This window comes from Pangasianodon hypophthalmus, chromosome 7 (assembly GCF_027358585.1).
Source record: "Pangasianodon hypophthalmus isolate fPanHyp1 chromosome 7, fPanHyp1.pri, whole genome shotgun sequence".
In the NCBI taxonomy this organism is placed as follows: Eukaryota; Metazoa; Chordata; class Actinopteri; order Siluriformes; family Pangasiidae; genus Pangasianodon; species Pangasianodon hypophthalmus.
The window spans coordinates 10,218,480-10,233,816 of NC_069716.1; the positions used below are offsets into that span (position 1 = coordinate 10,218,480).

Here is a 15,337-nt window from a genome sequence, read left to right on the forward strand (position 1 = left end):
CATCACAACCATATATTTTTGAACATGCCATTCCAGATTTAGTCTCACTTTTACTGTTATCATAGCCTCCACTCTTCTGGGAAGGCTTTCCACTGGATTTTGCAACATGGCTTTGGGGATTTGCGCTCATTCAGCCACAAGAGCATTAGTGAGGTCAGGCATTGATTTGGGGTGACAGGGGCACTGTCATGGAACAGGTTTGGAACAGTGAAGGGAAACTGTAATACTACAGCATACAAAGACATCCTATACAATTCTGTGCTTCCAACATTGTGGCAACAGTTTGGGGAAGACCCACAATGTGAGGACACACTTATCTTTCATTTTAACATCGTACCACTCTTCCATTTTTATGCTACATTTTCCTTTTTTCACCCCAAAGCCCCTAACCATATCCAGTCATCATTCATCTTAGTTGAAGGAAAAAAAAAAACAACCAGAAAAGAAACTCAGAAGTCACAATTAATACACAGAATGACTATAATTTATTTAACATATTAAATATATTATCTATGATTGTTACAAGTCAGTTATGACATACGGTACATGGCAGTCTTTAATGTGAGTAAAAAAAACAAAACAAAAAAAAAACAGATAAATATTTTTGGAATGTATAATTTTTGTATTTCAAAATAAAAAATGTTCAGTATCAAAAATGTGGTCTATAAACACTGGCATGACAAAAGGTGATTTGGAGCTGGTAGATTGACATAAAGATGATTCCATGTACATGCTGGCACACCATATAGGCTACTGACTGCTAATTTGTTTGTGTTGCCTGTCTACTTCCCTACTTTACACATGACACTCTAAAACACTGAGATACTACTTAGGGATTCAGACATTTTATAGCCTATTTTTGTTTGTTAGTGTTTTTAGCAGCGAGCCACAGACAGAGAGACCATGACAATTCAGACTGTCCCTTATGGCTTCTTATGCTTTATGACAGTTTTTTTTTTATTTTATTTTATTTTTTTCTTAAATCATGGCAAAATGTAAAATGAAAGCTAGACAGTGTATGCACAGTAACCTCGGTGCCTGTTAACAGTCTTTGTACCGGCTTTGGTTACGTCTTCAGGAAATTGAAACGCTATGAGATTACAAATGCAGTAGCTTACACACAAATTTAAAGCTGCACAGAGGTTATTGAGCCTTAGGGCTACGACTAGAAACCTAAATACTCTTTTATATTTAATTGTGAAAACTGTATGGGTAAAAAGAAAAAAAAAGCATACACACTGATTTCTCTATTATTCTGGCATAAAAACGGGCCCTTTCATTGGAAATCTATAATTTAGTAAGTCATTCCTAAGTGTGGATTAAGCCACTCGTTTCACAAGCACAGTGAATTAGGAGTCGCACAGTTTGTTTGGAATTAAATACCAGTTTGGATGATGTGATCAACAGATTAGAATAATCACAAAATCAACCATTTAATGAGGTTTAAACATGCATTGTTGGCATTAAACCACATTTAAATATACTGCAGCAGTAATATCTTTGGTCCATGTCCTTTCCTTAGATACGTCATTAAATGCTATTGTTTTATTTGTAGGTTTTAACACTTGTGTGAAGTATACAAATTGCTTTTAGCTTTTGGCTTACATTAAAGGATGAACAGTCCATTTTCTGGTAGCAGCAGAGTTGGTAGGTTTTTACAAAGAGAACACTTTACATTCAGGTACACTAACCTCACATTATTCACAGAATTATTTCACATTAACAATCCATAAACATCAGCACTGATCTTGAGCGTAAGTCATGATAACACAGCAACATTGGCCACATTATTATTGCCACAGACCAAAGAAAAATGAAACAGAATAGAAATTAAATACAGAAAGCTAAATCTTTGTGGAATTATTCTCTCAGATCCCAATGGGACTAAATGAGTGTTTTATTAAAGTCCACTTAAATCAGCATTAATTAAACTGCAATGTTATTAAATGTTAATAATCAGCTCAGTGGGTGTTAATATTGGCACCAAACATTCATTCATTCACTAATAAATTTTGCCAATTAACTTTTAACTAGACAATTTAACCAATTTTATACAATTTTAGACAATTAACTAATTAGTTCATATTGGTGTTTATGGGCTTGTACTAATAGATGGAGTGAAAACATAATGCAGATGTTCATTATTTGGTTCATTATTTAAAAAAAAAGAAAAAAAAAAACCCAGTAAATACAAGTGTACAAGTATGATTACAATATTTGTGATGTATTAATGCTGAAGTTTATGGATTGTATATTTTAAATAATGTAGCGAATAATGGAGTTTAAAACTCTACAGGGTGTATGGTTTAAAAAAACACATGACTATATGGTCAGAGGAGGAAAAAAAACCAAAAAACTTTATAATATGACGTTCCTTGGCTGCTGCGAGTCTCCCTGACAACCCTGTAATCGTGGTTCACAGTCAGAGCTGTATCAAGGCAGTCGGGTTGGATTTGGTGGGAAATTTGTATGTACAGGTCATACACCAGATCAGATACTTCAAACTTCATCACTCCCCACTTCAGGCACAAAAGAAGTCTGACTACACAATGACTGGCAGGAGCCACAGCCAATCAGGAGAGAGCAAGAGTGAGAACACGTGAGAGTGTAAATCAAGTAAATGGGAATGAGAGCGTGAATGAGTCTGACATTACACTATGGGCCGTTACGCACGTGTAGTGAGGATTGCAACAGTGCGCATTTTTTTCTTTACAGAAGATCACATCAAATTATTATTTTATTCATTCAACAACTCAAATAGTGAATTAAAAATGTGATTAAATAGCCTACATCCCACACACACTTTGCAATTTCATGACCTCAATTTAGTATCTGGTGGCTTCATTAACTTGTGTGTGTGCTCAATTCACTGTCAGCGCATCGTATCGAAGATAAAATTCAAAATGCAAGTGATTTACATGATCAGAACGGAGAGCGCTGGAAATCATAGCCGCGTAACCAGACTCTGAATACAAGTAACATTCTTGTGTAAATACTGACTTAACGTTTGAACTCGTTTAATTCGCCAAATCTGGGCACAGCTCCGTAAAAGGAAAAGGATTCAGGACTGATGGAGTTTTAGCTTTCTTCCTGCTAAATAGGTCAGACATTTATTTGTTCTTTAATCTGATGGGAAGCTAGTGAACGATAGTCAGCTGATTTGTCCTCGATGTGGAATTTGTATCATTGAGAAGTTGTTGAGGTCATATATGTGAGAACTCATGATAGGTGGCTAGTGACTAACAGGAAGTGTTGGTTTTGTATTTCAAACTCTGTTATATCGACCAAGGGTGAGTGATCCAGGCCCGCTGCCCACCTGATCAGTGTCTCTTTATACACTGGCTTGCGTTAACTAGCCATTTAATGCCGAGCTTTGTTGGCACGCAGGAGAACAAAACACGCAGATTAAATAACAAACTACACAGCGAACACAGATCGGGCGACAAATAAAACGGAAACGACCACTCGCTACAGTAGTTGTGTCAACCAGCCTGAAGTCCCAGTGACAGTGAACCGGCTGATAACTGAGATTAATGCACGCAGTCAGGGAAGATTGCAGCACAACCCACATTATAAAATGTTCTGCAAGTGGCTTTGCAATAGCATTTTTATCCACAGGAGGCTGAAAAGGCGAAATTCCAAAATCTTACATCTAGTAGCTTTAATGTACCTTTATGTAAAGTGTTACCTAAAAAAAAAAAAAAAAAAGAAAACAAAAACACTTTTGGCCCTACAGATTCCTGCTACCAGCACCTTTATAAATGGAAATTCCCTATATAATAATCTGTTATTACTCCACACACTCATGTGATTCTTCAGTGACAGTGTTCATTTCCACGAATCACTTATTAAATGGCACAAAGACTCCTTTAACATGAACATCCTGGCATATTGAACATGCATGTGAATGGGTGTGTTGTAGCACTTTCTAAAAGGCATTCTGAGTAAATCAGACTTCTACTTCTATATCTAAGACATTCAATATGTCAGAAACCTTGAGATAGCCCAGGAGCTATTTTGAAATTGGATCCAATGCAAAGTATACAGGTAAATACGGAAAGCCCTAAGGCTAAGACCAACATGTTGAAGCAGTACGCCTAAAGGTAAATGACAAAGTGAAAGAAAAGCAAAAGGGGAAAAAAACTGCATCTGCTGTGCAATAGAATGGCTTTTGCGGCACGAAAGAGGTATAAAGAACAAACAGCGTACAGCTCTATTCAAGTTTGAAAACAAGGAAGTTCAGACAGCAGCTTTTCTCCATCGTAAATAAAAACACTAGCAGCTCTATAAATATGTTTATCACCACTTTTGGTAGTGAAACACAGCTTTGCATTTGCATGAGAAGCTCAGAAGTAGGCCTTGCACAGAAGAGTCAGAGACTGAGTGCACTCTGCACTTGAACGAATTATTACGAGTCCTTAAGGTAAGCAAGGCAAAAAAAAGGCAAAGGTTCTAGACTGACACTGATGCACTTATAACATGACGCCTTTTCAGATAGAGGCACTTCACTCGGGGTCTACTTCATCAAGCACGATCTAATTATGTCCACGGGGGAATTTATTCTGTCAAATAACAAACGTAGCGCAATAGCGACATCAAAAACCATTCACTTCATCTGGATTGAGCACCGGCAGGAAACTGGGATGTAAGTATAAAATAAAATCTTTAAGCTAAATATTGAAAATCCCATTTGTGTCATGTGCAGTCCTTTGAAGAAGGAGGGAAGGAAGGAAGGAAGGAAAGAGGGATGGGTACTCCTTCTGCTGCATTGCTAAGCACCAACCAAGAAAATACCAGCTTACGAGCAGCTTCACTGGCACTGGAGATGGGGTGTGCTGGTATTTACCCCCCCACACATCTGTAACTGCTGGATAACTATGAGAATTCATTACAAATTAACTGAGAACATATACTGTTAAACGAAACCTGTAAAATAAAACTCTTCACCAAAAGCAGAAATCAGAAAGGGACTACACTGCTCAGTTTGAGCTAAATAGAGACATTTATAACAAATGCATATCCATATAGGCTATCTAAGCAATACTGCCATATCTGTATGTACATGAACATAGCTAGAATGCATGTATAGTCTATCATATAAGAACACACTGGTGATAGCAGAACGTAAAAATCTAGCTCTCCCAATGTCTCAGCTAAATGAATGAATTATTATGTATAATGTGGTTATGATGTTATGAATTCTTTAACATAAAAAATATTTCTTATCTGCAAATGAGAGTACAATAGACTCCAGTCATGTATGAGTATGCTCTTTTGTATATGTCTATGAAAGCTTTGGCACTGTCTCCCTTTTAACACTTGTGATACTGGAAAAAAATAAAATAAAAATTGGAATACTGCCTACATGATATATGCGCAAAAAAAAAAAAAAAGAAAAAAAAACCCCTCGTATTATTCTAAGGCAGTGAAAAGCACTCAGCCCATAAGACTTCATTTTTATAAAGCAACATAAACTCAGTGACGTAACAATCCTCAGGGGTGTTTCAGGGTGTCTCATGACTTCCAGACTGAGAATGAGGTCCTTTAATGTTCAGATAAGGCTGCTGTGTACCGAATACCAGCCAAGCTCACCAAAGCACTGAGTGATCGGCCATGCCTAGAGAAGTTTCTGTGATCTAAAAATAATCCGAATTCATATGAAATAATAATAAAATCTGGCCAAAACTGTGAAGTAACCTTCTAAAAAGTACGCAGACGGCACACTGAAGTCCCATTCGTCACAGTTTACACAACAAAGTACCTACTGATGCCATATATAGATTTCTTTCCTCCATGCATTAATAGTCATTAAAAAAAGAACAATAATAATAATAATAATAATAATAATAATAATAATAATAATAATAATTGGGCTTTGACCATTGCAAAATGTTCTGTGCTAGCCAGGGCGGCTATGTGCTACGAGGCCTGCTCTGCTCTAACACGCCGCTTTTTTCTTTCTCCTTCCTCTATCTTATTTCTTTCTTCCCTTCCTCCACCTAATCCCTTTCCTCTTCCCTCATTGCACCTCGATGATGAAGTACTGGATTAACACGGCAAACAGGATGGCCAGTATGACAAAGCCGAGGAGCAGAACAGTTGCAAAGCGCTCATCAGCAAGAGACCAACTCCTCTTGGGCTGGGGATTGTGGGAGCTTGTGATTCTGGGCGGCTCAGTCGCAGGAAGGGCCGTGCTGAGGCTGCACTGACCCCACAGCTCTCCACCGTCTGTGCTCCGACGACCGGCACACACACGCAGGCGACACATGCTACTCGCTGTGGAGTTATGCCATGTGTATGAGGTTCCAGAGCCCTTATACAGCTAGAAAAGACACAAGAGTGTTACTCATGGTATTTCTATAACCAGAAAATGCTGCTTGTCAGTAAAAGGAACTAGTGAAACATAAAGCCAAGTATCTGTTTATTCGTATACACTTATAATGGAAGTCTAAGAGCAGTTGATTAATATCTGAGCACACTTTAATAAATCCACCCATCCATCCATCAACCCCTTCTATCCTTTCTGCTTTCTGTTCTTTTTTTTTTTTTTTTTGATTTTTCCCCAATTTTCTCCCTAATTTAATTTAGTCATGGCCAATTCTTACCCATCAGGCAGCTCTCCCCTGTCACATGACAGCTACCAACCAGGGAGGGCGAAGGCTATCACATGCGTCCCCCGAGACACGTGAGGCCAGCCGACTGCACCGTTTCGGATTGCTGCTCATGCAACGTCAGTAGGCGGCGTAACACACAGGGATGAAAGCGCTATCCTCCCACTTCCGCATACATGAGCTCACAGATGCCAATGATTGGCTAGTGTCGCTGTGATTGACAGGAAGAGACAGTATGCCAGCCCTCCCTCCCTGAGAGAGAGCACGGCCAGTTTTGCTCTCTTGGGCTCCCGGCCACAGTTGGCTGTGGCTTCGTTGGCTGCCTTTCTTCCTTTAATACTATATTTAAATAAGACTATATTCTTAATGCCATATGGTTTTTATTGTTAGGCTGTAACAACATTTCAGACTGTAGCAACTGCCATTAGATCTCCATTTTAAGTGAGTTTTGAGTAAACAGGTCTTCCATTCTTCTTAGTACAGCGAAATTTATGTCCATGGTAATCACACATACACTACTGATGCAGTGGATACAGATTAGGTTGAAAAAACATGGATTGCAATAAATATGTTGATTCTGTGTATTTATTATATGGGCTTGTTACACTAAGGTTAGATGCTCCTCTCCATACCTGCTCCACTTCACGGCCCCTCAGCAGCTGCAGTGCATAAACAATTGGGTCTCCTCTCATTGCCTGAAGCGCCTCCCATGTGACTGTATACCTATTCCACTCCACCAGTTCAACCTTTGGTGCTGTGAAAAGCACATAACAATAATTATTATAAACAAACAGAAAAGCATCAAATTCAGTCTTAGCATAAGCTATGGTTTTTCCATTGTTCTAAGTACAAGAATTTTTAACACCAGAAAACTGGAATTGTCCTTTTGTCCATTAACTACAGGTCCACTACCAAAGATTTGGCACCAACTGGGACTAAGTGCACTTGAAGGGGTGATGAGACGACGTCACTGTGTATGCATCGTACTGGTAGAAGTCTCTCCTCCGCCATCTTCAGAACACCAGCTGAAGGAATATCTTTTGGATGAAATGGTGTTCATCCTTCCAGTGCTCTCCAGAGACTTGTAGAATCTACGCCAAGGAGCATTGAAGCTGTTGGGCTCGTGGTGGCCCAACGTCTTACTAACACACTTCATATTGTTTTTTTCCTTTGTCACCTGTCTCTGTGTCTTCTTCAAGCCAAGCTGTTCTTCCATGTTATGAAGATGCCATTATTATAGTGCCAAATTATGACATTACTAAGAATTAGAATCTCAAGCACCACTGGCTCCTGTTGGGGCCTTTTCTTGGTTTTGAATGTACAGTTGAAAAATGACCCTAAGGCACACAAGTACAATGAGGTATCACAGATAATCAAGGCTTACGTTTGAGCTGAGGTGGTGGAGAGCGGGTGGTGCTGAATATGTAGGGAGGAGAGAGGGGGCCCATTCCTGCTGCACTGTGAGCCTGAATGGTGAACTGGTACTCGGTAGCTTCACACAGTCGCTGCACTTTAAACGTATGGCAAGGGCCGCTGTAGATGCAAACCAACCTACAACACAGAAACGCACATTTCTATCAAAATGTGTGTGTTTTTCTTCATGCAAAGCTCATTATATGTGTTTCTGTTGACAGTTAGGTCTCATTAGGCATCTCATAGACATCTTAACGTGAATGCCGGACCACCACCACCAACCAATTGTGCTAGCACAACACAATTACACCATCAAGCTAGGCTTGTTGTCCCTTTTCCATCAAGGTAATATAACTAAGTTATAACTAAGTTTTAATGCTTTGTCATTGTGTATGATCAGATGGTGACCTCACCACTGAAAATACCAATTAATAATGCATTTCCTTCTACCCATCCATATTTATTTACCTGATCAAGTTCTCATCTCTTTTTCTGGCTGTGACTCCCTAAAAGTTTCTCAATCGCCTCTCTCTGGATTCTCCCATAATCATACTACAGTATCCTCTGTTTCACTGTACAGGGGACATAACGACACTGAAAACCCTTAGTTTCATTGCTACCTCTGCTGCCACTCCGAGCATGTTTGTAACTTTATCATACACAACAGCTATCAAATGCACAGAACATCATTGCTGACCAGATCATACACAGCAGCTCGCAGCGCTACGGCGCATACTTCCGTATTGTCAAAGGTTTGTTTACGTTGCCACGTGTGTTATGTTTTGGTTCATGTCTTGTCTCCTCCCATGTTTTGTCACTGGTTGTCTCCCTAATATGTAATGATTACTCTCACCTGTTTTCAGTTTGCCCCTTGATTAGTTTGTGTACTTACAGCCCTCGTGTTTCTTTATTCGTTGTGAAGTACATGCTCTCCTCAGTCATTACCTAGCCTTTGTATAGTTATAGTCTTCCTGGTTGCAGATCTTGTTTTGTTTTGTTTCACGTTTAGCCTTAGCCTTGCCTAGATCATGTTGTTTGCTAATCGCCTGACCTCGCTTTGCCTGTTATTTGACTACGCTCTTGCCTTACGTTTTGGAATTGTCTGCCTTTCGGCTTGGTGGATATTTTAAAATTAGGTTTAACGTGAAAATTTTGCTAATATTTTAAAACATAATTTTAAAAAACGGTTATGCCCCTAAAATGAGCTAGCCTTGATGGTCCAATCAAGGTGATCACCCAATCATGTAGGTTTGCTCTGTAGCACATCTTAGCATCCACATCAACTCATTGCTGACCAGCCTACCATCTGCCGATACTCTAAAATACAGTGGTATGGTCTGGCTGTCAATAAAACAAATGTAATAACTATGAAGAATCACGTGCAAGGTAGCAGAGAATGTAACATTTGAACACCGTATTAACAATTTCTCATGCATTCTACTCAGATTAGAGGCTCGTAACCTGGCCAGTACCTGTCCGTGGCGGCTTGCATGTGCAAACAGTAGTGTGTGCCGTGACTGTTCTGAAGCCTGTCTCCCCATTTCAGCTTCAAACTCTGAGGTCCAGCCACCACACACTCCAGCACTGGGGGTTCAGGAGGCAAAGGTCGTGTCCTGAGCTTTAGCACTGTGCTAAAGGGACCAGCACCTATGCTATTCACCGCTTGCACTCGTATCCTGGAACACAGCAAAATGATCAGAGTCAGACAGTCGGAGTTGTTTATTTGTCATCTGCACAGTTACACTGCATACACTGGGCATTGAAATGCTTGTGACGAGGCTCAGATTTAGACATTGACAGTACAAACACTTATTAGACATGAACAAAGACATATTTGGATGTTAAGGTTGGGATGATGCTGTATTGTGAGAGTAAATGTGACAGTGGTGTACAATGGCAAAGTAAAAGTGACATGTGCTATTAAATAAAGCAGAACAGTAAATAAATAGTAAATAAGTAAATAAGTGTCCGAAGGTGGCAGTAATAAAGTGTCACAGTGCTAGATGAAGGACTATTGGCTGTTACGTAGTCATGGTTTATAACTTATCGAGGAAAATATTATCATCAGCTATATAGTGTGTAGGGTTATATTTTTATATAGGTTATACCTATATGTAGTGTCTGAATGAAGATTTTCCAGTACGTGGTAGTTAGTCCTCCCTACAGACAGAGGGCGCTCCTCTCCAAAGTCTATATTGTATCCCGAAATCTCTGCTCCATGACACTTCGGTTCTGTCCACCTTAGAGCCAGACTGGTAGCAGTACTGCGAGCTGTCCCAGCACCCAGGGAGTCTGTCCCAATCTCCTCCACATGCTCCACAGCTGCTGGGACTGAGGCTGGGGTCTGTACTGTGGCAGCATCGCTGAAGAGGCCTGCCCCAACAGCATTGACTGCCTGTGCGTTTGATAAGAAAAACATGACAGGAAATTAGCTCATTACTCTCACATCTTTCATTTTAAGGAACTTTCTTCTGTTTCATTCCCGTTTATTGCTATAAATATTTATACCCGGTCTGACTTATCCATCAAATCTAAGAAATATATATGGATAGAGTCACTCAAATGCAGCATTTAGTCCATTTGAATTAAACCATGAAGCATTATTTTCCCCTTGGTGTGGTTTCTTTAGGCAAAGAACACTCTGGTGTGGACCAAAACAACAGGTCCGAGACCAGGTAGTGTGGTTCCAAGTGAACTGTAGAGTGATTCGACTGCAGTGAGAAAGCGATTCGACCCTGAATCGACCCAAATTAAAGAACTGAACCAAAAATTCTGTGTCTTTTGGGTTGCAGGCAGCATTTTTCTGTAGATATGAGCTGCTTAACCGAGCCACGAGGCACGAACTGAGCTAAAGGGCAGAGCTATACCACTGCAGAAATGTGATGTGAAAAAATACAGAAATAAAACAGTGAACGTGATACACACAACGTCTTAAACTAGTTATTTCTATAGGTAATCATTTATTTAGTGTCGGCTCCATGTTCTCTGGGCTCAAGGGATTTCTATGTGCACTCAGCAAAGGTTTGTTTACTTTTTTTTTTGTTTCTGATCAGTGAATGAAATTTGTGAGTTTCACAAATACAGTGCTGTGCAAAAGTCTTAGGCACCCTATTTTTTTTTAGTACAAACTTTGTTATAGATTTTTATTTTATGATTTCTACATTATTGATTCAGTACAAAAACATTTTCGATTTCCAAACATTAGTTTTCCAGCACAAAATTAAATGTTACAGAAAAATGTTTGTATGTCAGTAAAGAAAGCAGCATATTACATAAGAGACACTTTTCAGACAAAAAACATAATGAAGGCTGCTGGGTTTTGCTGCAAAAATAATCAGCAAGTGCGACAGAAGAACTGTGGCTGCTTCTGCAAGATGCTCAGTAACACTTACAGCTCATTTCCTTATAAAACTGCACACATTGTACCTGAGACTACTGTTTTTTTTTAAGCAAAGGGTCATCACACCAATAATATTACAGTATAAGTGTACAGTACTGTGCAAAAGTCTTAGGCACATGCAAAGAAATGCTGTAGAGGAAAGATGGCTTCAAAAATAATGAAACTAAATGTTTCCACATAAAAAAAAGAGCAGTAAGCAGTAATAAATGAAACAAAGTCAATATTAGGTGTGACGATCCTTTGCTTTTAAAAAATAAATCGTAGTCTCAGGTACAGTGTGTGCAGTTTTATACGGAAATGAGCTGTAAGTGTTACTGAGCATCTTGCAGAAGCAGCCACAGTTCTTCTGGAGACTTTGACTGTCACACTTGCTTCTTATTTTTGCAGCAAAACCCAGCAGCCTTCATTATGTTTTTTTTTTGTTTGAAAAGTGTCTCTTATGTAATATGCTGCTTTCTTTACTGATATACAAACATTTTTCTGTAACATTTAATTTTGTGCTGGAAAACTAATGTTTGGAATCTAAAATGTTTTTGTACTGAATCAATAATGTAGAAATCATAAAATAAAAATCTATAACAAAGTTTGTACTAAAAAAAATAGGGTGCCTAAGACTTTTGCACGGTACTGTATATAAATATGTAACATAAATCTGTACATACTCTGTATAAATATTAGCATCCTCTGTAATAATAATAAAAAAAACAAACAAAAAAAACAAATAAGCCAAGCGCATCACGTTCTATGCTGAAATGGGTCATTTTGTCCAAAAGCACATACAAGTTAAAGGTATTGCTCTTTCTTTCTCTTGGCTGCAGTAATTACACTGGAGATCCTACCCGCACTCTGCAGTAGTACTGTGTGGCTGGCTGCAATTCTCTCACTTCATATTGAGATGAAGAACCAGAGTACAGTAATTCCAGAGCACTTTCCTCCACACCCCACTCCATCTGAAACTCATACACCTCTGACCCATTACAGGCTGGGCTCTGTAGTAACAATGATAAAAAAATAAATAAAAAAATCATTTTTCAGACTTCTACATATAGGAGTGATGGTCATGTGTCCACATACTTTTGGCCATATATAATGTATAATGAAAAAGAAAAAGAAAAACTCCCACCTCCCAGGTGACCAGTACACTGCTGCAAGTGCTTAGTGTAAGATTTGGGACACTGCACTGCTCTGGGGCTCCTGGTGTCGTGGAAGCCTGGCACACATCTGACAGGGGACCCCACTGTGGGGAAAAAAGATCACAGCAATAATTGGTAAAAAAATAAAAAAAAAAAATAAAAAAATTTTTAAATATCTGGGAGAATAAATGCTGTAATAAAAATGGCGTCTAAGTTGTCAAGATGGTAGCTGCAGAATAAAACCTGTATCTCTGACCCCAGTCCAGGGCCTACTTATTACCAACTGGATATTTAATTAATTAATTAGTCTTTTCATTGTTGTTACTCTGACATTAACACACAGTTGCATAAAAACGAGAACAGATTCAGTATAATGTACAAATGAACAAATCATCAAAACAAGCAGTGATGAGTGCACTTGATGAACCACTAGTCTCACTAGTCCCTTATTTACATGTCATAAGCATACGACACTCCCCAATTTCCTTAATATACATTCTTTACACACACACACAAACACAACCTAATTTATGCAAGTGTTGTGATAGTGAGCCAATAAATGGAAAGCATTTAGCAGGCTACATTTATTCATCTTCAGTTACTGGCAGTGGTGGCTCAGTGGGTGAGGTTCTGGGTTATTGATCAGAAGATCGGGGGTCACTGGTCAGTCCTTAACCCTTTGTGCTCCAGGGGTGCTGTATCAAAGCTGACCCCGTGCTCTGACCCGAGCTTCCTAACAAGCTGGGATATGTGAAGAAAAAGAATTTCATTGTATTGTATATGTAGCAAATAAAGGCTTTCTTCTTTTTGTGAAATTCCCTCTGGGATTAATAAAGTGATCTGTCTGTCTGTCTGTCTAACTGCTTTATCCTAGTCAGGGTCATGGAGGTCACAGGATTTTGCACAGTGGGAGGAGACCAAAGAAACCACAGGAAACCCACATGGAAATGAGGAAAACATACAAAATACAGACAGTATCCTGAGCTCAGGATGGAACTGGGGACCATGGAAGCGTAAGACGACAACGTTACCCGCTGCATCACGTTATCACCGCTTCAAGCAACAATTATTCAAGATACACTATATGGCCCAAAGCATGTGGACACTTGACCATCACACCTATATGTGGTTCTTCCCCAAACTGCGGCCACAGAAATTTAAACACACAATTGTCTAGAATGTCTTTGTATGCTGGAGCATTGAGATTTCCCTTCACTGGAACTCAGAGGCCCAAACATGTTCCAATGCCTCTGTACACAAATCGAGCTCCGTGAAGCCATGATGTGTCAAGGTTGGTGTGGATGAACTCCAGCGGCCCGAGCCCTGACCTCAACCTCACTGATCACCTTTGGGATGAACTGGAACACTGGCTGTGCACTAGGCTTTCTCATTTGACATCAGTGCCTGACTTCACTAATGCTCTTGGGGCTGAATCTAGTAGAAATCTAGTAGAAAGTCTTCCCAGAAGAGCGAAGGCTGGTATAACAGCAACTCCATGTTAATGCCTATGATTCTGGAATGGGCACATATAGGAGTGATGGTCAGGTGTCCACATACTTTTGGCCATATAACGTATAATGGAATACGTAATGGAGAAGGGGGAGAAAATCAATGTCAGTGAAGTTGAATAACAGGAATTTGTGTCTGAGGTTTCTGAAAATGCAAAGACATTCTTTTCGGAAAGCACACAAATTCCATGAAATGAGAACTTGCTAAAATGACATCAACACAATTTCAACAGAGGCAATGGAGAATGGTGAAGGAAAGAGGAAATTAACTGTGCCAACTTTAACTGATTTCCATCTTCTGGTAGTTCTTTGAACTCTATTTCTAGATTTTGATTCATTTAATAACTCAAACAGATCAGTTGTTTGAGAGAGCATCTCCGAGTAGCCCAAGCGTGTGATTTGCCCTGAGGCTCCTCGGTTCAATGCAGCGTCTCATGGTGTCTTTTGTACACAAATGTGACTATCACTCAACGGAAGGACTAAATGAGCAAATAAAGAAAACAAAGATCCACGTCTGTGCATTCTGATTCACATTTACAAACTGACACTAAATGACATTATCTACAATTAGAGTAATTACAATTAGCATTGTTATTTTCTATTTTAATTGTTATTGGTTTTGTATTTTTCTTGATATAATTATTAATGATATTGATACTGAATATTAAGGCAAAGTTTAATACTCCAAAGATGACATTAATGAATAAGGAAACTGTCAGTGGAATAATTCGAATACAACCATTTTACAATCAGATGTAACCATACTTGGCACGATTAATAAAGGCCATAGTTTTACAATTCCTACTGGAGAAATGATCCACACTGGGATTTTTATTATTATCATTATTATTATTATTTCTTTTTCAATTTTTTCCAGTTTTACTGACAGATAGCCATGAAGCATGGCAGTATTATCGCTATACGCATCATCACACAGCTCTCTAGTATGAACCTACCCCTGCTGCATTGTAGGCTTTCACCCAGAACAGGTACGCTGTGCCAGGAAGAAGTTGGCCCACAGTGCAGAAGGGATCTGAACCCTGGAAAACCTGCTGCTGAGAGTCTCCCACTGACTGAGCCATTTCCACACAGTACTGAGACACTGCTGCCCCGCCGTCACACGCTGGAGGATCTGCAACAGGCGCAGAGGAATCTGTATTTATGCTTGTAATTAAATGAAAGGAATACGCTCCGAAATAAAAGGGGACTAAAAAACTAAACTAAAAAAAAAAAAAATTATACAAACCACAATAACTGAAGATAAAAATCTGC

General features: G+C 39.2%; 1 protein-coding gene across 1 annotated transcript in view; it reads right to left on the bottom strand.

The window, feature by feature from the left end:
• Nucleotides 1-468: 468 nt before the first annotated feature.
• LOC113542752 (fibronectin type-III domain-containing protein 3A) overlaps nucleotides 469-15,337 on the bottom strand; it is a 48,786-nt gene continuing 33,917 nt past the window's right edge. Inside the window, exons 19-26 of the mRNA XM_026940478.3 lie at nucleotides 15,022-15,197; nucleotides 12,548-12,661; nucleotides 12,264-12,413; nucleotides 10,133-10,419; nucleotides 9,497-9,700; nucleotides 7,996-8,162; nucleotides 7,244-7,365; nucleotides 469-6,322 (exon numbers count right to left, since the gene is read on the bottom strand). Of these exons, the coding sequence (XP_026796279.1) occupies nucleotides 6,020-6,322; nucleotides 7,244-7,365; nucleotides 7,996-8,162; nucleotides 9,497-9,700; nucleotides 10,133-10,419; nucleotides 12,264-12,413; nucleotides 12,548-12,661; nucleotides 15,022-15,197 (1,523 nt within the window). The 3' untranslated portion in view covers nucleotides 469-6,019. The remainder of the gene's footprint in view (nucleotides 6,323-7,243; nucleotides 7,366-7,995; nucleotides 8,163-9,496; nucleotides 9,701-10,132; nucleotides 10,420-12,263; nucleotides 12,414-12,547; nucleotides 12,662-15,021; nucleotides 15,198-15,337) is intronic.